Source organism: Pieris napi, chromosome Z (genome assembly GCF_905475465.1).
Source record: "Pieris napi chromosome Z, ilPieNapi1.2, whole genome shotgun sequence".
Taxonomy (NCBI): domain Eukaryota; kingdom Metazoa; phylum Arthropoda; class Insecta; order Lepidoptera; family Pieridae; genus Pieris; species Pieris napi.
In genome coordinates this window covers 6787909-6815311 of record NC_062259.1, presented here as the reverse complement: position 1 = coordinate 6815311, position 27403 = coordinate 6787909, and the positions used below count along the sequence as shown (strand labels likewise).

Genomic DNA, 27403 nt, shown 5'->3' with positions numbered 1-27403 from the left:
GGAATTTTAGACGCTCGGAGAGTTTCTTCTAATTCCTCTTGAAGTGATGATGTATTAGTATGTGTAGCAGTACATATTTAAATCCTCTGAAATCATAGGAAGTGGCAAGTGATCTTCGTTTAATACTATATATTAATTTCTACTTGTTCCTACTACTCTCTATTAATCTCTATAATAGTGTGATTATATTTCTTGATTTCTTTGATTTAGATATTTGCTTGGCAATATTGGAAAGTCTCATTGCCTTTCCATTGCTCCAAATCATCTTAAAAATTATTCGGATTTTTCAGATTTTTATCGAAGTGGCCAACTTTTCTGAGAGAGTAGTTTCTAGGTCTTCTAGCTTTCGAATAATGAAACGCAACGTATGTTCTGCACTAACTAAATAAGCATCTCCCAATCCCGTCAATCTCGAACGGGATCTCGTCATATTATGCTTCGGGATTGATCCCGAAAAATTACACGGGATCTCGCGAGATCAGAATCCCGCGGGATCGGGATTGCATTCCCTAGTTGTGTAGCTTTTCTATATTGTTAGTAAACACGCAAGGCGCGTTAAAATTATATACAAACTCCATAAAACAATTAATAATTACAATAACCATGTACTGCATTTTATAATCGCATGATACTTCAGTCACTGATGTCATCAGTATTTAGACTTAAATGTACGTATGACCTATGTCATGACATCACAAATCCCAATTTATATTTAGAGCTCGTATGAGCCTTAAAATAATTTCCATGTACCTAAACGTCACCGCACGAGACAATGGTTCTAATTCTATCTAAGAGTTCTTTAAATGTCTTAAGATTACATCACATTTATAAATATCAATTTCATGCCGGTATTTAAGCGACGATATTTTCATTATTGCACCATTCTCTGAGTATCGTAAAAAAAGGTAAACATATATCCTATTGAAAGGTAAAAAGCTCTTTTACTGTTTCACGCTTCCTAAAATCAGTTACTATTCGGACATTAAATTTCGTAGCTAAATATTGACTAGCGTCTCATTAGAGATACTATTATGAACGACTATCTAAAAAAATAAGTAAAGTTTTGTACTTACTTATTTTTTTAGATAAGATTAACTTAGCCCATCAAATAATTTAAAAGACAACCTAGTAATATAAATTTTAAGTCTTAAAAAAGTTGACTTTTTACAATTCATTATTGTTAAGTAAATCTCCCTTGAAATAAATTGTTGAACTAGCCAACTTACCGATACGTATAAGAACTGATTAAAAAAATTATGACTTAAATAAATGGTGTAATTAAATGAGCATATTTTTAATTTAAACAAGAAAATCGTTTTAAAGCATTGCTGAGTTAAGCCAGATGTTTGACGCATTTGAGTGTTGTTATTCGAATGGCGTTAATTACAAAAAGGCTTGAGAATGGGGTTGAAACTACATTTTCATGAATTTTACGTATTCCGTTTCAATGTGAACACAGTTTTAAGGGGCATTTACTTTTCTGTTATGTATGTTCAGAAACATTGATACGGAGATAGGAAGGAAATACGTATAGACTTCCAGGTAGTCTGCAGCAAGGAAATAGTACGTATAAGTAAAATATTGATTTCATAAATGATCTTTTTGAAAGAGAACAAGGTACACAAAAGCACTGTACTTTTTTTATAACATGAAATTAACAATTGTCCTACTCTACATAGGAATAAATCGTTCTATAATTATTATCTCGTTTCTATTATCTTTGAAAATAATTGCTCGTTTTAATTTTCTAGCTTCCTTAATTGCACAATTGTTTTACCTTTATATTTAATCTTACGGAAAGGATATTGCAACTGCGGATTAGCGTGTAGAGGTTTCATGACAAATTATTACAAAACCTATTATTATTTTTTTCAAATTTCACAAACAATATTGGGAAATTAATTACGTTTTACAAAGCCTAATAATTAACAAGAACATAGAGAAGAATATAAAGATGATTAAACTAAGGCTTAACTATTTAAATGCGTTGTTGCATACTCATGAAAATACGGAATATTCAGTAAAACCTATCATAATAAATTGGTGAACTGATTTATTTTGATTGACTGAAGATTTTCAAACAAATGTCATTCATTACAAGCGTATGAGCCTCTCTTTGAAGCTCAAATAACATCATAACAACCACCACAAAATTTTAATTTGTATTTTTTTCCACCAATAAAAATTTGCTTAAAAATGTCTCAATATTAATTAGCATTGACCAATGATTATTTGATAAATAAGGAGCCTTATTTTGTTTAAGTTACTTTAATTATTTCTCCTTTGTCTTCTATTTGAATTGAATGAGTTTAATATAAAGTTTAAAATATATAGAGACACATTAGTCGCAGATTGGTGGTCTACAGATGGCATAGAGGTCAGGGCCGTAGGGCAAGGGAATGTAATCAGATTATTTATTAATCATTTCATTATTTTTTTTAAATATTAATGAATATCCATCGGTATATGTTTTAAAGCCATATCAATCTTCAACATAATATGTAGTCATGTATGTTATACTAATAATTGTACTATTCAGTGCAATTATTATAGTAAAGTAAATGTCATGTCATCGCATCACATTATTCCTTTCAATTTGAACCTAGCTTATGTACACTTGTCTAAGCAGTCATTCCAAGGATAGTGGACAGATCTAGGCTGTTATCAAAATAATTGGGGATACCATTTATAAGGTTTATATTAAAGTGATGCCTGAAATAGGCCAATGAAAAAGTATTCAGTACTACTAATACTCATTACCACATTCTGCCAGAAACTTAAGGTAATTTTCTGTCATTAATCTGAAGGAGAGCTTTAAATACGAAATAAATATTTATAATAAATAATAATAATAAAAGATCAACTGTATATTATTAAGTTAATGAAAATACTACCCGGCCTTAAATATGGTTTTAAGTAATTGTTTACTACAAAACAAATATGCGAAAAATTTATGACATTCTATTTTGTAACAAAATTTATTTCCTGTGCACATTACATTCTAATAAAACACATTTATTAGAATGTCATTACGAATGTAACACCTATACAGGCAATCACAGGCAATAAAATTTACTACAAGTATTCTCCTTAACTATATTTTAAGAAAGATTAAAACAAAAACATACCTGACAGAAGAGCCATGTTGCAGCATTCCATTGCCATTTAGTAGAGTTCTTAAATATCACTTAGTCTTTAGTATAACCACACACACTCTACAGTCTCAAACTCTACTTTAATTATATAATAAACGTTAAATATACAGACTTATATATAAAGATAAATTAAACATTATTAACACATTACTTACTAAACTTATACAATACTTATTCACTAATTTTTTTTCTATTATTCATAAGAGCAAATCTTGACAAAACCATTTCTCGTTGCAATCTTATTTATATTTATTAAAATAATTATCGGTCACGTCTAAGAAAATTCTGCTTACAATATTTAAAAAAAATATCGAGGTACTGCATTCTTAGTGCAATAGACGAAAAGACTAATGTACGGTAAATTATTTTAATGAAAACGCAAATGAATGTAAAGCTTGTGTACCTACATAGCGATAATTCACATCAACAGTTCTGCATAGCACTATTAATTATTAAAGCAGACAAGGGTTATTAAAAATTCATTTCTCAATTTTTTCTTGCAAACTTGAAAATGACAACTAAAACTTATTATGTGAACTGCATTTTGTAGAAACCTGCGCCATATTTGCAAACCTTGGTTCATCGGTTGACAGTTCGTTGGTGAGTTGCCATCAAACAAATTGTATAAGGCTTTAACCGTCTTAACGTCAAGTTTGTTAGTTGCCACTTCCATAAGTATACATGAATACATGACTAGAAAATTCTATGACTCTACAATCTACATGAATTCCAAAACTTCTACATCTTCGTTATTATAAAGTACATATTTAATATTAAGTAAAAAAACATCCGTCTTACGAATTTGTCCTGACGCGAGTTTAACATTTTTTACCCATTCCAAAAAAAGTGTACAACACCGCTAAAGAAGTTTTCACTTCAAAAATTGTACAGTGCGCGTTCCATTATTATGTTATGTTACCCGTTACCTGAATACTAATAGTATAGAAAACGAATTATTCCTTTTTTTAATTAAACACCGAAAAAATTTAGGTTTTGTTTAGTTTTAACGCTTAAATTAATGAAGTTTCAAATTTTGGATCTATGTGATGACTCTACAATCTAAAGACATTTTATGATTCATGTCTACTATTTAGTAACACTTTAGTAAAGTGACTTTACTAAGATGACAGTGAGTAGTGACTAAATAATTGTACAAGTCTTCAAATCGCAAAGTTGAATTCACTTTCACTGTTCACAAACTACAAAGCTACAAACTTACAAAGACAAACTTACAATATTCTTTTTAAACTAAAAAGTTCACAGCAAGTTTAGCGTCTCACTTATCGTAGTATATATATATATATATTTATTAAATATTTACTAAATATTTACTTAATGAATAGATCGGTTACATTAACATTTTATGTCGTCTCGACTCTCTTAATGTTTACGGCGGATAGACGCATAATGGCCATGTTATTTTAACTGAAAACATTAACACGTAAACAATTTTCGGGAACTGGATTGGCGTTACAAAATATATTGAATTCTTTAAGAATCATGGGTAAGAAATGTTGCATTCTCTGACCATGAAATAAAGTAATTTAAAAGTTGTACCTTTACACCTCCCTACAATAATTAATTTGTATTATGCCTGCTCAGAATATATCTGTTTTCAGATCATTTAGTTGATGACTATGAAGCTTTAAGGGACTTTCTTTTAGAAGCAGAACTGCATCAATATTATGAATTATTCAGGTGATTTTTTTTATATTTTATATGTGCAGTGTGCAAAAGATTTACAACTTTGAACATAGTTACTTAGTTATTATATTATATAGAGTTATAGAACTTTTTTAATATAACTACTAATTTATATTTTAGAACTATAACTATATAATATATCAGGACATTAAGATCTAAATATATTATAGAGTCATAGTTCAATACACTACCAAAACAAAATCTTGAGATGTAATATTTTTTAGAACATAGCTAGCAAAGCTGCTGATGCAAATGTTTGACCTTGCAATTTATATATATTTTAGCATTAAGAATATACAACTATTTTTTTTATTCTTAGATAAATTATCTCTACATGATATTCAGTTCATTTATTGTACTATATTATGAGGCAAAAGAGCATAGAAAGAAAACAATAAAATATGGGGACTTGTCAATAAAAGACAAAAAGCATTAACTGCTGTGCGTGTCGTGTTGCACACAATACAATGTTAGTATTTATTTTTTCAGGGATATATTAAAAGTAAGCAAATTGTCACAACTAAAATATGTTGCAATTGAAGACCTTGCACAAATTGGTCTGTCAAAACCAGAGCAAAGAAGGTATAAAAAACTCTACACCAAATATTTTCCAAACAATTATATGACAAAAATAAAAAAGCTCCTTAGCGCAAACAAAAAACAAGAAACTGTAAGTAAAAAAGTATTTACTTTATTGGAAGTTTTATCATATCCTTGAAAAGTTTTTTCAGTTAAACTTAATATTCCTGTTTCAGTTTAATCATGGACTTGATTTAAACACTGTTGATTTTCATCAATATTCTGAGAGTAATACTAAAATATCTCCAAAACATATTATTTCAATAGAAGACATAACAATAAACAAGGAATTAGGCATGGGCCAGTTTGGTGTTGTTCAGCAGGGAACATGGGCTACTGGCAATCAAAGAGTTAGTATGCAATATGTTTTATTAATTTGGTATTTTATATTTCAATTTAAGTTAACTGTCCTTAAAATGAATGCTACATTAATGATATTTTATTATTTTACAGTTGCAAGTTGCTATAAAGTGTCTTGGTAATGAGCGAATGACATCAAACTCTACAGAATTCCTTAAAGAAGCGGCTGTGATGCATAGTATTGAACATCCTAGTATAGTAAGGTTGTATGGGGTTGTTCTACATATGGATTCCCTTATGCTGGTAAGTTTAATATTAATGATCATAATAACCTATAATTTTATATATCTTTAACAAATAAACTGAAAGTTGCAGTTATATACTACACTGCAATTTCTTGCATGTAAAGTTAATAAAAAAATAATAATCCATGATAATGTGGTAAACTTTACAGCACCCCACATATAGTACAAAATAAATTCACCCGTTACCTCTACAAGAGATTGTATGGAGTGTATCCCTTGTATCCGCTTATGTACCTGACCCTGTTTGTTCTGGGTATGGTGGGTTATGACTAGCTACGCCTCAGAAGAGTGCATGCATAATTATATTTCACTAAACAAAGATCTGAATTTAAAAGCTTCTCTAATTAATTTTATTTTTTTCTAGGTAACAGAACTAGCACCCCTTAGATCTCTTTTAGAATGCCTACAGGAAGTAACTTTTCGAAGTAATTTCCCAGTGCCTAATCTTTGCGAGTTTGCTGAACAAATCTGTGATGGAATGACTTATCTTGAAAATAAAAGACTGATTCATAGGTATTAATATTGTCATTTTTCTGCTAATATCATGTTTGGTTTAATGTCAATCGCAGGGTGTCATACATAAAATTAAAAAAAAAAATAGTAATATAAAATACAATGTAGCATATATACTAAGATCTAACAGTTATATTTTACATGTTTTAAGGAGCTGTAAGTTATTAAAAATAAACTCTAGAAAAAAAATATTGTTCTAAGGTGTTGTTTAGTTGTTACTTATATAATTTTTTTATGTTTCAGAGATCTTGCTGCAAGAAATATATTAGTATTTAGCAAAGATAGAGTAAAAATTTCAGATTTTGGTTTATCCAGAGCTTTAGGAGTTGGGAAAGACTATTATCAAACAAATTATAATGTTAATCTTAAACTACCTGTAGCTTGGTGAGTTAATTTCTAACTACTTAAAGCTAAATGATACACTAGATAACTAACCATTGTACCATACTATATATATATATATTCATAAACAATAATTGCTGCTTAAATATTAAAATTTAGTATATACATATAATGTCGTGTACGAATATATATATAATGTTTAATATACATACATATTTTGTTAAGTGGGAATGTATTTTTAATAGTACTGCATTAAACCCAGATTTTGTTAAAATTATTAGAGACATTTAAAATAAGCTTTCACTACTAGAACAAATTTGTAGAGATTCTAAATTGCTTACATAAAAATGTTGGCTTTAGTATCTTTCATATATATATTTTTAGCGCAAATTTGAGATTAAGGTATACAAAATAACAAATTGGAATTATACCATAAAAGCCTTATTAGTTCTAATTACCAAAAATAGTAGTTCAAATTACCAAAACATGAAAGCATATCTGTTTTTTATACCAGAACTCTACATACAGGACTGTCGAAACCAATTTTTTTCAATAATAAGGGGGGGCAAAACAGCAGCCATCGCAGCCCTTGGACACCCATTTTTAGTGGGTGAGTTGACGGGCTTTAAGGAGGTACTATTAAACTTCGATTAGTTGAAGGTTGTATCTCTCAGGGAAGATACCCACTGGGGATCGATTAAACAGTCCGCTAGTTCGCAAAAGAAAGTGTGTCTTCGGAAGCGGACTTTGGAAGACTTCCGGCCATCAAGGTATATTGATGAAATTTCAAATTGATAAGGCCCGTACGGTGTTGAAACGAGGCAGGAGGGATCAACTCAAATAATTCTTCAGAACACTCACCCTAGTACACTTTGTAGAAAACACAAAGAGGCGTAATTTATCTGCGTAGAGTGAGGGAATCAAGCAGATCAGTAATACGTTGGAGATTGATAATTCGACGAATTTCGCCTTTGCTGAATTTGGCTAAAAGAAAAAAGCTGGTATTTGGGAGCACCGGCACAGAGATGTGAGCAGTATTCCATATGCGGTCGTACTTGAACCTTGTAGAGCTGCATACGTTGTGCCTCAGTGAAATATTGCTTACCTAGCTGGCCAGATTTTTGGAAGCCAGTCTGATTTTTCCTTCCAGGTGACTGCGGAATTGGACTTCTCTCGATATACCAACCCCAAGAATACTGAGGCTGTGTGAAGTACTAAGGAGAGCGCCTTCAAATTGAGCACACACACCAAAAGGATCTTTCTTGGCAGAGAACGATCAATCCTGGGTCTTTGTAGAGTTAAACTTAACAAGGTTGCTTCTACCCCAAACAGAAACTTTCTCCAGTATCGTTTCAATTTTGGAATCAAGTTTGTATACGGTTCTCATGGACTTCAGATCGAGAAATGTTCGGATGGCCGGAATATAATGTGTCGATGTTATGCTGAACGAGTACGCCTGCATTGATGGGTTTAGAATTGGAGCACGCTCCGTCGACTAAGACTTCAATGCCAACGACCTGCAAGAAAAATAGCCAACCATCGGGCAAACCGTATGACGGTAGTTTCGACAGAAGTGCCAAACTCTATCGATGGCTCCAATCTAGCATCCAATGCCTCTCCCTTACTTTCCACAACTTCGGCCCACCTATGAGTCAGATAGGCAAAAAGATCACCAGCCGTGGGACCTCGGCGAAAGCCTTACGGACGAATTAGTGATCGTCTAATGCTGGTGCTGGAGCTGGTGCTCCTCCAGATATCGCAAGAACTGCCTGTTGATAATAGACTCCATTAGCTTGGAAAATAAAGAAGTGATTCCGATAGGTCTGCAACTGGATGGGTTCGAGCGGTGGCCTTTTTTGTGAATGGGGACATGGCAGTCTTTCATGAGCTAGGAACTACGCCCGAGCAGTACGATAGTCGAAAGAGCCGTGTGAGCACTGGAGTCAACTCAGAAGCTCATGTCTTAAGTACGATGGAGGGAAGGCCGTCAGGGCCACTCGACAATGGGTATCAAGGGAGAATAAAGCCTTCCGGCTTCCATACACCTGTTTGTTCGAATCGAACTTCAGGCATATGTTTGACAAGCAGTTTAAATTGTATTAAAGTAATTGTTAGATGTCTACAACACGACTTTCCAACTATGGTTTAAAGTGTTATTTTAACTGGTTTTGGAGTTCTTTAAACCAGTTATTTTGTCTAGGTGTGCTCCGGAGTGTATACTGTATCTGCGCTTTACATCAGCAAGTGATGTATGGGCATTTGGTGTGTGTCTATGGGAAATGTTCACTTATGGTTTTCGGCCATGGGTTGCATTCTCCGGACAACAAATTCTGGAGGCCATTGACGCACCTAACTATCAGGTATTTTTATAATATTTAAAAAGGTTTCTGTTACCAATTCTTATAATATTGGAATTCAAATATATTAATGCCCCCAACTACTGCCCATCTCCCTTGATAATCGTTTCAGTAATATTGTTCCCCTGATATACATTTTAAAAATGTTTAATGTCAATAGTACCTTATATTATAAAATATATCAATATATTGCTATGCTTGATATTTTTAATATGTTAATTAAAAATATCATTAAACATATCACATAAATTAATTAATAATATTAGTAATACAGTTGTGCTACTATCATCTATCTCAGATTTCGTTTCTTAGATCATTATTATTAAATATACAAGTAGGTGCTTAGCCTTCTGTCTGACACATACCGTCGACTTTTTGTGTCTATGGCATGCCGTTTTACTTCGGTGTTTTCCTTCACCGGGAACAGCCGGGGACCGAACCTACGACCGGCACGAGAGTCGCACGCGGTAGCCTGCGAGTGTATTGATATTTTAATGATATTTAAATTATCATTTTTTTTAAATTGTTATGTCTTATCTATATAAAATATGTCTATCAGCAATGTGCTATGAATATTAAACGTATTTTTTTACATTTTTCAGCGATTAGAGCGCCCAGAATGCTGTCCCGATGCCTATTACTCACTGATGCTTGAGTGCTGGTCTCATGATCCCAACAATAGACCGAAGTTTAAAGACTTAAAGCCTCGTCTAAAGCAAATAAGACCTGAAGAGGTAATGTATCAAGCGTAATAGACAGCTCTATTGGGCAATATAACATTCTTATGAAATTAATGAAAAATGCAAGTTGAAAAAAACTTAAATTATAAGTTTTTAGTAGAAATTACTAGGTAATCACAGTAAGTTAATTTCCAAAACATATAAAGAATTACTAAAATTTAAATTCCAAATAATTTTATTAAATTTTCGTGTATTCAAAATAACAATCTAATTGTGTGTGCCACACGTGGGTCCCACGTTGAGGAATTATCTATCTATACACTCACGCCTTTGGTTTGTAATTGGTAGGCAGAGACCGCGAATTTCAACATACTAAAGCCCTGCCATTCCTTTTTCGTTTCACCCACTTTCGCCATGCACGCTCGTCGTCTGACTACTTTTGACCCGTGCCTTTTCCAGTACGTCCTGGACTTGATATCACGTTCAACTATCGTCAGTAAACTGACTTTACAGACAACCGATTTTTTTTACCAAAAAGGCCATTAAATGAACAAACATGCCTGTATAGTATATTAAATGACGCTTTATAATACTCATACCAGAATTTTACATGTTTCACTGGGTTTTAATTCATGTCACGACATCGTTACCATTAGAATTGAAAAATTAATACAATATTTTTTTTCCTATAAAATACGCGGGCAAACGGGCAAGAAGCTCACCTGATGTTAAGTGATACCGCCCCCCATAGACATCGAATTGATTTGTAGTGGCGCAAGCAATGTTGTGGAACGAACTGACGTCCTACGATGAAACTCACCTTCACGTTATGTATGTTTTAACATACTATTGAGACTAGTGGCTTAAAAATATTCCTGTTGTAAGAGAAATGTCGCATCATTGCAAAATTATCTTTTTGTTATGTAATTAATGTACTTCGTACAATTCGACGGTATTTAGGTACATAATATTAATAATTAAAAGTTTAGAATGAAATAAGTTCACATAACCGCAAGGCCGGTTCTCATTATAAAATGTTGTTTATCTTAGTATTATATTATGATATTTTTCAGGTTCAAGCGATTGGTAACCAACAAAGGAGCGTGGAAGGCCTTCATAGTAACTTTCTGAAATACAAAGTTGGTCAAAAAATTACAGTTCTTGGGAAAGAGTATGTTGTCTCCTGTTCGATATAATGTCTGCCAAAATTTTTATATGAAAAATCGCGAAACTAATATTTTTTTAATATATCGATACACAAATATATCATTTTAGAATTAAAAACTAAAATCCTTCGAGAATGTTAAACCTTCTATCGGTAACCAGAAATTTGTTAAAAGCAATAGGGCGTGCGACAAAAAGTTAAAAATCATCGTCATATGCGCGTCTTGTATGCGTAAATTGTTAACATAAAAGTAGTAGTCTTTAATTGAGTCCCGAAACCATTATGGCAGCAATCTGTTTTACTATAATCCCGCCGCTGCCGAAAATAATGCCCAAAATCCTTTTTTGTAGCAATATCTTCACCAATGTATGAATAGATTTTTTTTAAAATTAAAAGTCATTTCTCTCTGGCTTTACATTAACTACTATAAAACTTAATATTCCAAATATTCAGACAATAACAATTTAAAATAAGTGGTTTGCAGTTAATTCGCGTTTGCATAATTATTATAATCGAACATAGGACTAGGTTATTATTCTTATACTATAATTATATTATAAATAATATATAAAATTCTCTTATTGTTTTTTTTATGAAAAATACATAAAACTTAATTTTCATCTACCCTCTACGATCAAACCCTATTTTTTATTTGTTAGTTAATAAGAACTGTGAGGTTTATATAGAGAAAAGCACAGAAAAACCTAAAAGTTTTCATTTCGGAAAACCGAAAAGTCTATGGGGTAGCATAGCAAAATGTTCCATGTTGGTATGTACTAAAAAGGTAGGCTAGGCATTAAGGAGAAACGAAGTTCGCAGCTAGTATTATGTATAAATGTACTATATCATGTCCACAGGGATTTTACAAAGACAGCGATGTGGTATGGCGTTTTATCTGGCGGGACATGTGGGACTTTCCATCCGAACAACACGAAACCAATCATCAAAAATGAGGTACTTATTTTTATATACTAATAGTGTGTGCGATATATTTTCAATATATTAAAATCATCATTCCTGCTATAGCCATTTATTTATATTAGAACTTTTAATTTTATATGTGGAATTTTATAATTATTATTACTACGATAATCGTATTATTATTTTTTTGTTTTTTTTTGCTTGTGCATTGTCTTATACTATAAGGGGATTATTGTTATATAATTATTAATTTCTTTTATCATACATTCATTCATTTTTCTTGTGCTTGATAAACTAAGGTTTTGGGCCTCCGAACACATATCGATTTTAAGCCATTACTAAAATCGTTTGTTTTTAGTACTGGCTTATTTACTCCTTACTAAGTTACTTTAAAAAACTTAGTAATTTTTATTAACTAAAATAATGTTCGAAGGACTAAACACTTTATTAGTACATACATTTGACGAGATTGACCGTTATATATAATATATTAATTACACTTTGCTGTTAGGCGGTAAAGTCCTGAGAAAATCTTAGGTTAGATAATTTTGCTATAATACCAATTATGTAAACAGAAACATTTATAGATTATTCATACAGTTATACAACATTCAAAAAGTTAAGAACTGAAGTTTTAATTTAACAACGTACTAAGAATTAATTTTTATCCTATTCCACGAAATTTTATGTTCGAATATTGTTCAAATATAGTAATGAAGAGGTAATTTAAACCTACATCGCCTTACCGTTACAAATGAATACTCTGAGTACAACTAAATAATCTGGGCTATGCATTCCATAACAATATTATTAACCCGAGAAACATGGCAAATACTTTTGATCCCCTCCTTCTTAAAAAATGAATCAATTGCACCCAATTTTTTCTAAAGTTATCTCTTTCAATCATAGTGTAAACACAATTTGGCAGAATACAAAAGAGAATTTAAGATAATACAATTAGACAGATTTATTTCTTACATGGCTGTGGTCAGTTGGTCAATTTCGTTAAATGTAAATTAGAGTACCATATTTCTGCTCAGAGATCTCAATCACTCGAGCCTGGCTCCTCTCCGCATCCGTCACGCACCATCCGTTCATCACTTTTGCGATCTGATGCTAAACGGCACACGGTTATGGGCAAACGTTCAATACAACGAAGTATGATATCTAGCCCCCAAGGCGACGTGAAGCATACAGGTCATGTGGGCGCCGATGGTGCTTACTTCGGCGATATATCATTTTTGGATCCCGCTGGTTGTGTAAGTTTGCTTATAGCACGCTGAACTAAACTTATAGCTTATCTTAATATATATATTTCTTGTGTGCGTGTGTATGTGACTGAACTCCTCCTAAACGACTGGACCAATTTTGATGAAATTTTTTGTGTGTCTTCAAGGGGATCTGGGAATGGTTTAGATTCACAAATCAGCCCGCCAGATGTTAAGGGTAGTCCGCCCCTAAATTTTTATTTTTATTTTTTAGACAAAATTTTTAATTTCTATTTTTGTATAATACAGCATTAAAAAATACATACAACCCCTAACTTTCACCCCTCTACGATCAACCCCTATTTTTTTATTATAAATGATATACATGGCGAAACGACGTTTGCCGGATCAGCTAGTGTTATCTAAAACTTCGCAAGAATAAAAAAATATAATGTGACGAACAGTGGTACTGGAGTATTTCAGCGTTAAAATTATGTTTTTCTAATGAATATTATGATCACTTAAATTATTAGATAATTGTTTAAAAATAATGTAGACTGTAACAACTTTTTGATATCCTATTTAATTTGATATTTTAATTCATTTAAAATCTTCATATTTCTAAAGTATTGGACGAACAAAGCGTTGAAATACAATTTATCAATCTTGAAATCCGCCCATGCAGTACAATCGTCTGATACGATTCGTCTGTAACATAATGTTCTTACATGTGTACCTACGCCCACACTCAAACGTATCTCGAACATTCTATTACGCAGTAACTATCCAGGCAATTCCTAGAATTTACTGCTGCAATGCGGAATTTGCATTGCGCATGCATATTTACTACCCCGTCCTCGAGCTCCTGCCCGGGGACGTGGATGTCAATATTAAATTGAAGGTTATACTATTGACCTTCAGACGACGGAAGAGCGTGTCATCTAAGCGTGTTTATACACTGACGAATATACTGATTAAATTAAAGGTCGTACAATTCGTTTTAAATTTGCATACTCATTTCGGTATTCCTTTATAGGGGGTTGTATAGGAAATTGGTATACCTAGAGATGAAGGACAAACAAACACTTAAAACCCCTAACCGTTGAGTTTGAATTTGATAGAGTTGTCAATGTTTGCATATAAAGAAACGATATTTGTCTCACTATGGAAGACAAATCTCGAAACAACTTATTTTACATTTTCGATATTATTTTGTAATGCACAATGTGCAGTGTGCACTCTGCATAATGTAAACCAGCTCACTTCCATAAATCTGGGCCCAGTTGATAAACTCACCACGCAGGCGCGTAACGATCGCCTGCAATTGTGCAATACAAGGCCAAGTGCAACCCTGTTTATACTGCCCGGAACACCTGTTGAGTGCACACGTGTTGGAAATGGTCAGAGCTTTTCATAACACAGGCAATAAGAGTTTTAAATACTTCAGAAGTTAAAGTGAATTTTAAATTAATACATGCGTGGCGCTTGGAAGTTTTCCAGTATGTATTTTGATTTTAAATTTTTCGACATTTTTTGTCTTATATGCAGTAGCTAATGATTGCTTTTTTACAGCCTCCACGCCAAATCGTGACGCCCTACCGACCGTCTGAAGATCTAGAACAGGTGCCGCTCATAAACCCAAATTCACCGTCGCACTTAACAGCTGCAAGTACACCATACCCTCTGCTGACTTCGGGCTTCGAGCAGAGGCCTGGCTGCGATCAAGTCGACTTAGCCTGTAAGTACAGCCATGCTATAGCGATAATTTTTAGTCTTGCAATCAACTATTCTCCCTAAGAAACGAAAATTTTAATTGTAATTTTTTGTGTTGGATTCGAACCCGTTACAATATTTATGTGATATCTTCACTTTCGTGTAAATTTTGGATTATTTTAAACTGTGCTACTTGTGCGGACTTTATTGTGATTTTAAATTGCGGCGAATATTGCGAATTTTCATACATTTGGGAAGTCGAACGTTACGCTTGCGGCCCACGCTTAACACAAAATTAAAGATTATCACGGTGATGTTGTTTTATTATCCCTTAATTTTAAGATTTTTTGACGCAAATCTCCATGTCCTGATTGGGATATGTCGCAATATACTCAACGAAAGTGAAGCTGCCTCGTGCGCCGGAGTTTTTCAGCGTTTTTCAAGCAAATTCAGTTTTGTGGTTGTGGCCCTAACATATTTCGAACCTATAAGGGGCAAACCCAGACAAAGATCGCGAACTCGGATAAAAGAATTTGATTAATTTGCTATGATTTGGTTTCCGTAGTAGTTTCAATCAAAATTACAATTTAAAAAAAAATGTTATGGTCACGTAAAGTGTTAAATACGATTTAATAACAGCGGATTTGTTGCATTTAGAAATTTTATCAGTGAGTGTGAAAGTTTACTAGAATATTCATTTTTCTCATAAAAATATTTTAAAATCGGATGCCGGAATAAGCATCAGTCGCAATTCAGTATTGATTTCTCACACTCAGACATTGAAGGCCAATGACAGTTACAGTTATACATTTCTGGGAATCAATGTGCGTCGTGCTTTAGATATTGTCCTCATTGTTCAAAGCTTCAACACAATTGCGAACAAGACTCGTGTATGTCTAGGTAATGTCTCTACATGTCTATTATATTAGGACAGACGTTTTTTCTTGTATTGGACGAACATTGAACATTGAGTGGGCGATTTATTAAAATTTGGCTTTACGATATCTGTTTTCGATATAAAAAAAAATTATGAAGAGAACGCAAAGTTATTTGAGACAAAATGAATCTTATTGCTATTCTGGGATTCTTATAACCCATATTACGAACCCATTAATAATAACAGCTCAGTTAAGGGCAGAATTGTATGCGCTCCGGCATTGCTTTTTTACGGAGAACTCTCTTCTTTTAATACTTGATTCCTTTTCTGGGATATTAGTTGGAACATCTCACCCTCTACTCCTGTAGTGCAAGGATGTTTTATTATATAGTTTTTTGTCACCTTGGATGTGATGTTATCATAATATGCTCTGTTTTGCATACGATCGTGTATGAACAGGAATCAAAATAAACAATCTTTTAACACGCCTATTTGCTTAAGTGAATAGTACCACGATTCTGACGGCGATTGAGATTTTAATATTCAAAATTGTAATATACCTAATTCTAAATACTTCTCACTATGGAATTTGAGAGAATTTTGCCATTTAGATCCTGTCATTTGTGGGTTAACAAATATTAAATAACTAGCTGACCTGGCTAACTTCGTTCCGCCCTACAAACTTATAATATCGTTGTTACTTTAATTTAACTAAATTTCGGATTTCATTAATGTTAAGTATTACATTAATACAACTTTTTTGCAAATACAGAAATGTTTTATTGCTTGCCATTGCGAAAGAAGAATGGCAGTTTTACACATTAGGCATCTTCTCTCTAGCGTCAATATGGCGATACTGCATGTTAAGCACTTTCTGATATCCAACATCATCTCCTCATTCACCTCAAGATCGGAATTTCTTGAACTGACACGAATTCGACGTAAAATGATGCGTAGTTTTGTCAACAGATGGCACCATATGGTTTTTGCATTCGTAAAATTAATTAATTTATTTATTGTTATTCGATAACTTATCCGACATTTTATTGCTTATTCTGCTATTCGGGACGGAAACAAATCCAACAAATCAAAAACCATGGCAATCGGTCCAGCCGTTCTCGAGTTATAAGTGTTGTAACAAACACGACTTTCTTTTATATATATAGATTAAAATAGTCAATCAATGAAATCAGTATTGCTGTTGGAGAGCAATATTTTTCTTCTTTTTGTGCTTTTTATTACTGGAGGTTTGTCTTCAGTCTCGTGAAGCGTGTCTTATGCTGTGCCAGATGCAACAAAACCCATCCACTCCCTAACGTTACGAAGCCATGATTTTTCCTTCTACTAACACGCCGTTTTCTTTGAATTGTACTCGTTCTAATTAATTGAAGAAAGTGGTTGTGAAGGCAGTGGTCATGGTACAACACGTGGCCCACAGGCAGGCATGGAACTCTTTATTCCATTTTCTGCGGTGCCGATCGGTAGCAAGTCCAGCCCTGGTTTAAACATTCTTGCAAGGCGGCCTCGCGTCGAAAGCGAGAATGCATTAAGGCATGGGCGGAAGCGGTGAAATCTCGTGATGCCAATACCAGCGAACTTAAAAAACCATATAACTCAGCCTCCAGGTTCTTCAAACGGGAAATCACTAAAGCAAAGTCAGAGCACCATTGCCAGATTTCGCGAGAGATTGGCTCAACTCCCTTCGGGGACTCGAGCCTTCTGGTGTCTCGCCAAAGCTGTCCAAGGGAATTTTTGTCAGCCCGCCATTCCACCACTGCACAGGGATGATGACTAGCTGGCCCACACTAAAGGAGAAGGCCGACTTTTGGGGTGTTTCTTCGCGTCCAACTCGACTTTGGATGACCGAAGGAGATCACCACCGACCATTTCGCTGTATGATTCTTCTATGCCGGAAATCATTCCGGCAACGAGCTGTCCGTAAAGCACTATCTTCCTTGGACATTCATAAGTCGAGCGGGCCGGATGGTATCCCCCCAATTGTGTTGCGTACTTGCTCCTGAGTTGGCTCCGGTCTTAACGCGCCTTTTCCGGTACCTGTACTCGCTCGGCACTGTCCCGAAGTGCTGGAAGACCGCTTCGATACATCTGATTCCTAAAAAAGACGATCGCTCTGATCCGTCCAACTATCGCCCAATAGCTATAACCTCCTTGTTCTCCAAAATAATGGAATCCATTATTAATGGCCAGCTCTTGAGGTATTTAGAGGGCCACCAGCTGATTAGCGATTATCAGTACGGCTTTCGTCGTGGTCGTTCGTCTGGTGACCTTCTTGTATACCTTACACATAAATGGGCAGAGGCAATTGAGTCCAAGGGGGAGACGCTAGCGGTTAGTTTGGACATAGCGAAAGCCTTCGATCGGATGTGGCACAGAGCACTGCTCTCGAAACTTCCAGCCTACGGGCTGCCCGAGAAATTATGTGACTGGATTTCCAGCTTCCTGGCCGATCGGAGCATCAAGATCGTCATCGACGGAGCTCGAATCGTCGACGACCAATCCCTCTCCGAGCGGCTTGATCCTTTGGCGTTGCGTAGAGATGTGGGGTCACTCTGCAACTTCTACCGCATTTACCATGGAGAGTGTTCAAAGGAGTTGTTCGGATTAATACCTGCAGCTGAGTTTCATCATCGGACGTCAAGCAGAATACGAAATTCCACCCGTATCACCTCGACGTCCGCTGTTCCACAACTGAGCGTTTTTGCCGCGCTCCACCACTTTGTGGAACCAGCTGCCCACTGAAGTATTTCCAAACCAATTCGACTTAGGGTCCTTCAAGAAAAGAGCTTACCAATTCTTAAAAGGCCGGCAACGCACTCGCGAGCCCTCTGGCATTGAGAATGTCTATGGTCGGCGGTACCACTTAACATCAGATGAGCCTCCTGCCCTTTTGCACCCTGTTTTATAAAAAATAATACCTTTTGCTATTTAAGTGGGCTATATACTGAAGGCCGAATTTATAATTATTCACGAGGATCTTTAAGGGAATTATGAGAAATGGTAATACTCTCATTTCCAGTTTGAAAAATTAAAGTAAATATTACGAATTAAATAAATCAGATTTTGTATTTTATTAAACTTAAATAAACCAAATTCAAGTATTACCGGCTTAAGTAATTCTGGCTAATTATTAACTTTAATAATAAAAAAATTCCTTTCATCTCCAAAATAATTGGGTACTTATCGGCAAAGCTGACGATTATGTTCTCGAAAGGATTAAACGGAGATTGTTTATATATATATTTCAGGCGTTGATTCGAAACAGAAGCCGATCAAGAAGGGTCATTTGAAATCAGTCCTAGAACCGACGACAAGCAAGAGTCTTCTGAGTAAGGTAAGACTAATATTTAATAAGCGTTGCCTTCAAGAGGCAATAATGTCAGAGTTGTTTATAAAAAAAAGAATTAATGTAATTTTTAAAGTGAGCTAAGTTTATAAGCTGTAGCAGATTATTTTTATAAAAATTAATGAAAAACATACGAGCCCCGCGGCAAAATAGTTCGTCTAGTATGAAAATTAGTGCAAAGCGTAAAATATAGAAAGTAAATATTGGTAAAATAATTAAGAACGCTTAATAAAAAGTAAACCACAATTTGAGGAACATTTTAAAGTTTGTTTTAACATAACTGAAATTCTTTCACGACATTACATAACATAAAAAAATAAAAAATATATCTACCCTTGTCACTCCCGCAAAATAGTTTGTCTGTCCATTGAAATGTTACAATTATTTGAAGGCCAAATGAACTAATAATGAACAAAATGAACAAAAAATACAGTATTTTTTGTTCATTACCATTTTCAGCCTAAATTAGGAATTATTTTTCACTTTTTAGTTTTGAGAGATCCTCTACAAAATTACTCTGATATAATTGGAACGAAGTTCCTTATCGCGCGTTGTGAAAGGGGGCTAGACGGAAAAAATTCTTACGAAAAGTTGTCACGACACTTTTTTGCTATTTGCTATTGTAATACACCGGTTCTCGTCCGATCACCGAAGTTAAGCAACGTCGGGCGAGGTCAGTACTTGGATGGGTGACCGCCTAAGAACACCTCGTGGTGTTGGTCTTTTTTTTGTAGGGATAAGAAATGAAAATTATTTTTGGAATCACTTAACTAAATTAGTCTTGTTGGAACGAAGTTATCGAGCGTTGCGAAAGGGGGCTAGACGGAATAAATTAAGACCAAAAGTTGTAACGACATTTTTTGCTCTAAAGTTTTTTTTTTCTTCTTTGGGACGATCTCCAAGTTTATTTTTAAAAGAGAGCATAGTCCCTCAAAGGCATTCAACGCACCCATAAAAATGGGTGTCCATGGGTCTGTCATTACTGGCCTATAGGGGCGCGTCTGTTACGCTCCTATGTCCTCCTATCCTATAAAAATATTATGTTATGGTCAATCAGTCCTTACTTTAAATAAAATATTTAAGGTAAAGTCGGCGACCCTCGGGCGCTCACATAAAACCGAAGATGGAATCCAAGGAAGATCCGCAGAAACCCACGAGTACCATGAAATCTCCGACACAGACACCGTATGTATTTTATTTATTTTAATAATTTCTTATTAGGGAGCGTTCAAGTATTACGTAACAAATTTTGGGAGAGGGGGGGGGGGGGGGATTTTTGTAAAACGTTACGATGCGGGGCGGGGATTGAATTAAGCGTTATTGTTAATATTATTTTCGACTTTCCAGTACTTTACACCACATAATGGTAGCTTTTAGGTATGAAGAGTTACTAGGTGGTCACGGAACGTTTTACTATACTTACAAAAGCTGCAGGGGGGGGGGGGAGTGCAATTATCTCCAAAAATTACGTGACGTAATACTTGAACGCTCCCTTAATCAGTCAAAATAATTTAAAATTTAATAAGAGGCGGGTACAGGATAATAAAGGGTAGATCTTCAATTATGACATATCAGAAGCATATTTTGTGTTCTCGTCGAGATGCATAAGGTAATGAATGATCAATAAATATTGGTGTTTTCTTTTATTTAGCTTTGGCAAAAAAAAAAAATATTTTCTCTTACGTTGCATCAAGATATGCTTCTTTATTTTAATTTTTTGTTATAGTTATGCCTATGATAGCTATTGATGCACTCTTTTCTAAAAACAAAGTCGCTATTACACTGTTTAAGCTCTACCATAGATGGATTTTTCCATTGAATATAATTTGTTTAATCATACACGTTTTAAACAGGGCCAGATATTGGGAAGGGCTACGGCCCTGGGGCCTCCACAAAGGAGGGGCCCTCACAATAGAGACTTCGGAATAAAAAGTTTTAAATTCCGATTAAGTAACACTAGTAAACAATTTTTCTTTTGACATATTTTATATGCTTGTTAAATACTAAAAGCATTGACTGAAAAAATTGTTAATTAGGAAAATAATTTGGCCAGGGGGCCTCCACTCCTTTATTGTCCCGAGGCCTCCAGACCTCTATATCAGGCCCTGGTTTTTAGGTGTACTATACGTAAAATTCATATAATATGGTATACAAAAATATGACAACGGCTTACGTAAAAACAGTGTAATAAGACTGATTTAATTTCTATAAATAATGGGGTATAGCAATTAATTTACAGGAAAGCACGGCTACTGATAATGCGAAAGCTGATGTACCTTCACCAGACGCAGTTATTATGGTAAATAAATTTGATAATAATTTGTAAAAATATTTAATACGAAATAATTTTCGTTTAGTATATAAATAATTAAAATTGTTAATTATTGTTGTCGATAATTTTCAGAAAGCTTCCACGGACTTTAGTAAAAGCTTACTTGACGAAATGGAGTCTATGTTTCGAAATTTAGATGACAGACGCCGCAATGAAGTAAGTTTATTGTTGATAAACTTGTTTTTTAATTTATTACCGACACCACACACCCCCCTTACAAGATTATAAGTGAGCCCACGTAATATATAACACAAATGAATTTATTATTTTATTTTATGTTCCTTTTAGTAGATAAGAAACTAAAAGAGATGGAAAAAAGTCCCTGGACACTATAGCAGGGGATTAAAGCGAAAAAAAAAAATCTAGGTATTGGTTTTCCAGTATAACATATATATATGTTAACACTTATAAAACTGAGCAACTCAACTGATTTTAAAATGTTGCTACGAAATCAGTTACTACTAGTACTGTACCATCTTGTTTTGAATATATTTTATGATAATTTTCAGAGCTATGATGACGATTTGTCTCTATATGGGTCCAGGTCCATTTGCTACAGTTCATATTATATTTAAACTTTGACTATTTTTCTTCCTTTTTTGTTAGTAAGTGATAATATCCTTAAATTATATTTTTTTCGTTATTGTAAATTTCCGAAATAATCTTAGACTTGCTTTTCATTTGTAGGCTTTGTGTGTATATTTGTGTTAAGCTTAACTGATGTTTATTGCTGTTATTGGTAGTCCTAGTAGTACGTAATTTAGACTTTGTTCCAAGGTGTAACTATACATACTAAAATATATCGACTGCTTGCAGATCAACCTTCACCATGAAATAGACGCAGCTATTAGGTATGTATACTTCTTATAACAAATTGTTGATAATGTGTGATATTTAGAGTAAAATGTATATTTTCTGTAGCAGAGCACATACATTGAACAAGACAGAGAAAAAAAAATCATTCCACACAGCGACAATGAAACTTATGTCCGCTCATGACACAAGAACGTTGGATACGGCGGTCGCCTTAGCAAACGAAATTACTTCTAAGTAAGTCTTTATATGACTTTTTATATATAATAAGTTTAAATAAAATGATTACATTTTTTCATGTAATTTCAGATCAATGACGGGTTTGGACGAAACAAAATTGCCGACGTCGCCAAGTGAACGACTAAAGTTTCATTTTAAATTTCCTCTAGTTTCACTTCATCATAATAACCATCACGAAGGTGAAAAGGAGATATGTGGTAAAGGTTTTGAATGTAAAATTAATAATGGGTAATTAATAAGATGTATATAAGATTAATGTTATATCAAAAACTTGTTAATAAATCTTTATATTTGTAAAAATAATATTATGTAAGGGGCCATCCATAAAGTACGTCACACGAATATTAGGACTTTTGAACCCCTCCCCCGTCCTTGTCACAGGTTGTCACATTTCAATAACCCCCCCTCCTGATGTGACGTCACACCTTTTTTAAATTTATTTAAAAATAATCGAGAGAAAACAGCTATTTTCTATAAATTATTAATAAATATAGATCAAGTTCGTAAATTTTAATTCACATCCAAACTTTGCGTTTTAGTATTTAAAATTTTAACATGTGACGTCACAAAAGTATTGACCCCCCCCATGCCCCTTGTCACACGATGTCACACTTCGGTGATACCCTCCCTCCCCATTAACATGTGACGGACTTTATGGATGGCCCCTAACGATACATGTGAACGTGCTCAATCGAATTATAGTAATTTTTCCCATCTTCCCCACGTTTTAGCGGTAAAATTTGGTGCTATAAATGAATATACATTACATTTATTCTTCACCTTTGTTACAGATACCTGGCCCGCCTCTTAACTTTTGAAATGGTTATTCTTTGTAATTGAATTTATTTCCCTCATATAATGGTTTTTCTTTTCCCAACAGAGAACCTCAGGAAATATCCTGGTTCTGCTGTTTTCCGCGTAAATAACCTTTTTTATATTTTCGATGTTTGCTCGAATAATTGGTTTTGTTTTGTTTTAACCTAACAGCTTAGGTTTGCTTCTTTGTGCGTGTATGGTTTTATTTTAGCCTTGTTGTAAAAATATGAAACCCAAAGCATTTTGTGGAATTCATGGTAATGAGCGTTAAATTATGACGCAAATTAATATAAAAATTATAGAGCATTTGTTATTATTTGAGCGATCCTTTTAAGTTTATTAAGTTTAATATAATTGGCAATTAATGTTGTTAGCCTGTCTTCATATTGTCGTGTGCAAGAACTGCGTCCGTTCGGTTCGGTTCGGTCTAGCGGACTAGTATTTCTTAGGTTATCGTGAGCTCTGATATGATTCTGTGCATTGTAAAATGCATCTTACATATGATTTACAAGAATTGAATGTTCATGGTATTTGCGCTGTGCTTTATACTTCTTGTGGTTAATGTTTTTGTGTCCCTATCCTATAAATACTGATAGGCTTTACTCACACAATTTAACAAATGATGTCAAATTGACGTAAAGCAACAAGTGTTGGAATGGAAGTATGAGAAAAGCCTAGACGCAAGCTGCTGATTAGCTTCTGACAACGAATTTTGTAGATACTTTTTAGGAACTGACTGGGATGGCTGAAGAGAATCTTTTCGTTTATACATTGTTATGGTATACTTTAGTTCCTTACCTTTAAGACAAGTTCTTGCGAGCCCCTTCTAAGCTGTACACATGTAAATATTTGTATTAAATGTCTTTTGAGGTAAAAGCAAACTAGTCCGTTCATGATGATGAACTTTATATACTAAAGTTCATAAATGTGATTATATTTTACATAAGAGGTACCAGAGGCTTTATACACAAGCTAAATGTCGATTAAATTGAAATAAAACAAAAATAAATACTGTAGTGGTAGTATACAATTGTCGTGTTAGTTTTGCTTAATTAGATTAAATCTTGAGAGAATTTATCGTGTAGTAAAACTTCGTAAAACTTTTTCTGTATTGATTACTTTGTTATAAACTGCCATATATGTTTTGAAATGTTTGCTTTTACTTTAAATATATATATTGAACGTCACCCTTAATAATAATCTATGTTGCTGGATAGCAAGTAACTTACCTGGTTGTACACATTAGACGTTGCATTGATCCTTCTATGCATGAACCCTTCATATAGCTCGTGAATATTTTAAATTTATGATATGTTTATGAATATTGACCGATAGAAGATCGCTTTAAAGATTGACCGTCTTTGTCAATCGTTAAATATGTTATGCTTACACAGTGTGTACGACCAGAATGGCATATTTCGGAACGTTAATTTTCTGTGATCTTTGACCATTTTGTCAATCCTTAAAAGATTTGCGATTCGTTCTGAAATATCGACCTTGACTGCTGCATCCTTAGCATAAATAATAAGTAAAATCTTCTAGGTGTGCAACTGTGCAGCTATTATTCCTATGGCAAATCTATCTTGATGTATACATTTCAACTATCGCTTCTGCTAAAGGTAGTAATGTCTTGTTTCGTCGAAGTACCAAACGCTGTCGTGGTATATATATTTCGTCATCTAGAATGTCAATTTTAAATAAATATGATTGAAAATTTGATTTTCTATATGTCTTCCAAATATAAAAATCACGTCCGTGTTTGGTACGATTATTTTACCGGTACTAATTTGTTTTATATTTCAACAGGGAAACGCAATTTCAGCGAGGAAGCCAATAGCGTTCCAAACATTCAGGTAACACTTGAATTTTTACGTATTTATTGCTTGAGGACACACTATGCCTATTTGGCAGACCAATGTCTTGTCCGAGAGAAATATTCTTATTTTCTTTGTAAGTGATATAATATTGTATTTTAACAATACTTGTTTGGTAGGAAACGATAACTGAAGAATCAAAGATGGTGTATGCTAGCCTAGTTGAAGGGCCCACCTCAGCAATTTCTACCATCCAATTGCCCCAAGAAAATCCATCTACTTCAACGATTCCCAAGGAGACGCGAAACCAATCGCCAAGAGTTGTTTTTAACTCCTTGCCATCGACATCGAGCAAGTGAGTAGCATTTTTTACCTACATATATATCTGACTGATATATAGACTGGGTACTTTGGTTTAATACAAAAACGCATAAGTAAAACATACCGCTATATTGTACGGAGCCAAAAACAGTCAACCGAGTACTCAAATATGTTATAGTTACAACTAAATCTGTTCTGAATTCTCTTTCTAGAGTAGAGTCAATAGATGAGATCCGTACTTAAAGAACAAAGCATTAAAAATAAGGTATCTTCATACAGTTATAACAAGCTGTATAATAATTTATTTACGTTTCAGGGTGTTCATTAACCCCCGTGTCGTTGACACGTGCTGCAATGATGTAAGTGTTAGCCGACAGTAATTACAGTTTGATACCATTTACAATTTTAACTTAAAGTATTAAAAACAATTCCAGGGCAATGAAATCCCTCTGCCTCCACGGACCACCAAACCAAAACTAGTTGACAAGCCACGACACGTGCGAAAGCACCCACTTCGCTTCCCAATTTGCTGTGAGCCACAACCATCTCCGCTTACCACTAGGCCAAGACAAGCCCCCGTAAATACCTACCAAAACATTGGTACTGTAATCCAGAACGAATACTCGGAGGGCCCTGTACGCAACAACCCCTCCATAATGGACCCAGCAACCAACCCATTCTATCCGTCGTGTGAAGACATTGTTTTGCCGGATTTATCAAAAAATCCTTTCATGTGCTATTTAAGTAACTATGACGCCGTAACGGATGAGGGGGAAGATGCTATATTCGAAGAAGTATTCCTTAAAGGTGGTTCTTCTAGCAGCGAGAGGACTAATCATAAAGGTAACTTTGATCCTAATTCACTAACTTAATGTCTAAACTCAAGTTGTCCTGTTATAGACGCTTTATTTTTTACTTACTTCGAAACGGTTGGCCTAAAAAGAAAGAAAAATATAAATTTTTGATTAAAGCTAAATACACAAAAAAATAAAAAAGTTAATCAAAAATGGAAACTCAGCATCAAGTTTCTGTTTCCAACAACAACAGTGATTTTCAGTGGACCCATACAAATTAGTAATATTATTAACGATAATTTTAATTTCCGATGTCAATCCATGAAAGTTGTTTAAAAATATAGGTAAAAGAATCGATTAAATATCCAATATTAAAAATAAAATTAAGTGACATTAAGAAAAACGAAAGAAATCCTTGGTATTCCAGAACTGAAATGCATTTTTATCTATCAAACCATTCTTCCTCAATTCCACCCGTATCACATCGACGTCCGCCGTTGCACAACAGCCATTTTTAAGGCAGATTATGCCGCACATCGTCACTATGTGGAACCAGCTGCCCACTAAAGTATATACGAAACAATTCGACTTAGGGTCTTTCAGAAAAGAGCACACCTTTTTTTAAAAGGCCGGCAAGGCACTCGCGAGCCTTCTGGCATTTAGTGTACGGTGCGGCGGCATAACTTTCCATAAGGTGAGCGTTTTGAAAATGAGCTTTAGTATAATCTTATTATGATAAGATTCGTTTAGCGGCAATTTTAGTTTAGACACAATTTTGCATGTATAATTATCACCGGAACTATTAAAAAGGTCGCAACTATAATATATTTAAAATTCCAAATATTTCAAGATTCTAACCCTACTAAAATACCTTTTATACACTACAGCAATATTGAACTATACGTCTACGATAAAAAATTTAAACTTCAAAACACGGAGCCAATTAAGAAATCGTTTCACTGCTACAAATGTAATTTAACTGTTAAGTAGCATGTATATCATAAAATATATGTATCACGGATTACGACAATGTAATTTATATATCCTATTAAATTCGCATCATTATTGCTGTTTTTAAAACGTAGGAATT

General features: G+C 34.1%; 3 protein-coding genes across 7 annotated transcripts in view; 1 reads left to right on the top strand and 2 right to left on the bottom strand.

The window, feature by feature from the left end:
• LOC125062870 (neuronal calcium sensor 2) overlaps window positions 1-3668 on the bottom strand; it is a 34281-nt gene extending 30613 nt beyond the window's left edge. The window contains exon 1 of one of the 2 annotated variants that reach the window (XM_047669097.1): window positions 3563-3668. Coding sequence is in view for 1 of the 2 variants with exons in the window: in XM_047669094.1 (XP_047525050.1) it covers window positions 3129-3165 (37 nt within the window). In the remaining variant the exon portion in view is untranslated. Of the gene's footprint in view, window positions 1-3128; window positions 3531-3562 lie in introns of those variants that run through there. The other variant, XM_047669094.1, reaches the window with a different exon arrangement.
• The window catches only part of LOC125062871 (neurocalcin homolog), a 47579-nt gene extending 43894 nt beyond the window's left edge, over window positions 1-3685 (bottom strand). Inside the window, exon 1 of one of the 2 annotated variants that reach the window (XM_047669099.1) lies at window positions 3563-3685. The gene's annotated coding sequence lies outside the window, so the exon portion shown is untranslated. Of the gene's footprint in view, window positions 1-3558 lie in introns of both variants that reach the window. The other variant, XM_047669100.1, reaches the window with a different exon arrangement.
• Window positions 3686-4324: 639 nt separating this feature from the next.
• The window catches only part of LOC125062162 (activated Cdc42 kinase-like), a 30879-nt gene continuing 7800 nt past the window's right edge, over window positions 4325-27403 (top strand). Inside the window, exons 1-24 of one of the 3 annotated variants that reach the window (XM_047667843.1) lie at window positions 4325-4659; window positions 4775-4853; window positions 5349-5529; window positions 5615-5788; window positions 5892-6041; window positions 6408-6556; window positions 6800-6940; window positions 9099-9258; window positions 9858-9989; window positions 11009-11106; window positions 11958-12054; window positions 13062-13280; window positions 14802-14967; window positions 19086-19171; window positions 20267-20368; window positions 21423-21482; window positions 21588-21671; window positions 22332-22366; window positions 22440-22565; window positions 22638-22765; window positions 25191-25237; window positions 25378-25553; window positions 25836-25878; window positions 25954-26362. In XM_047667843.1, the coding sequence (XP_047523799.1) occupies window positions 4656-4659; window positions 4775-4853; window positions 5349-5529; window positions 5615-5788; window positions 5892-6041; window positions 6408-6556; window positions 6800-6940; window positions 9099-9258; window positions 9858-9989; window positions 11009-11106; window positions 11958-12054; window positions 13062-13280; window positions 14802-14967; window positions 19086-19171; window positions 20267-20368; window positions 21423-21482; window positions 21588-21671; window positions 22332-22366; window positions 22440-22565; window positions 22638-22765; window positions 25191-25237; window positions 25378-25553; window positions 25836-25878; window positions 25954-26362 (3046 nt within the window). In that variant the 5' untranslated portion in view covers window positions 4325-4655. Of the gene's footprint in view, window positions 4660-4774; window positions 4854-5348; window positions 5530-5614; window positions 5789-5891; window positions 6042-6407; window positions 6557-6799; window positions 6941-9098; window positions 9259-9857; window positions 9990-11008; window positions 11107-11957; window positions 12055-13061; window positions 13281-14801; window positions 14968-19085; window positions 19172-20266; window positions 20369-21422; window positions 21483-21587; window positions 21672-22331; window positions 22367-22436; window positions 22566-22637; window positions 22766-25190; window positions 25238-25377; window positions 25554-25835; window positions 25879-25953; window positions 26363-27403 lie in introns of all 3 variants that reach the window. The other 2 variants (XM_047667842.1, XM_047667844.1) reach the window with 2 other exon arrangements.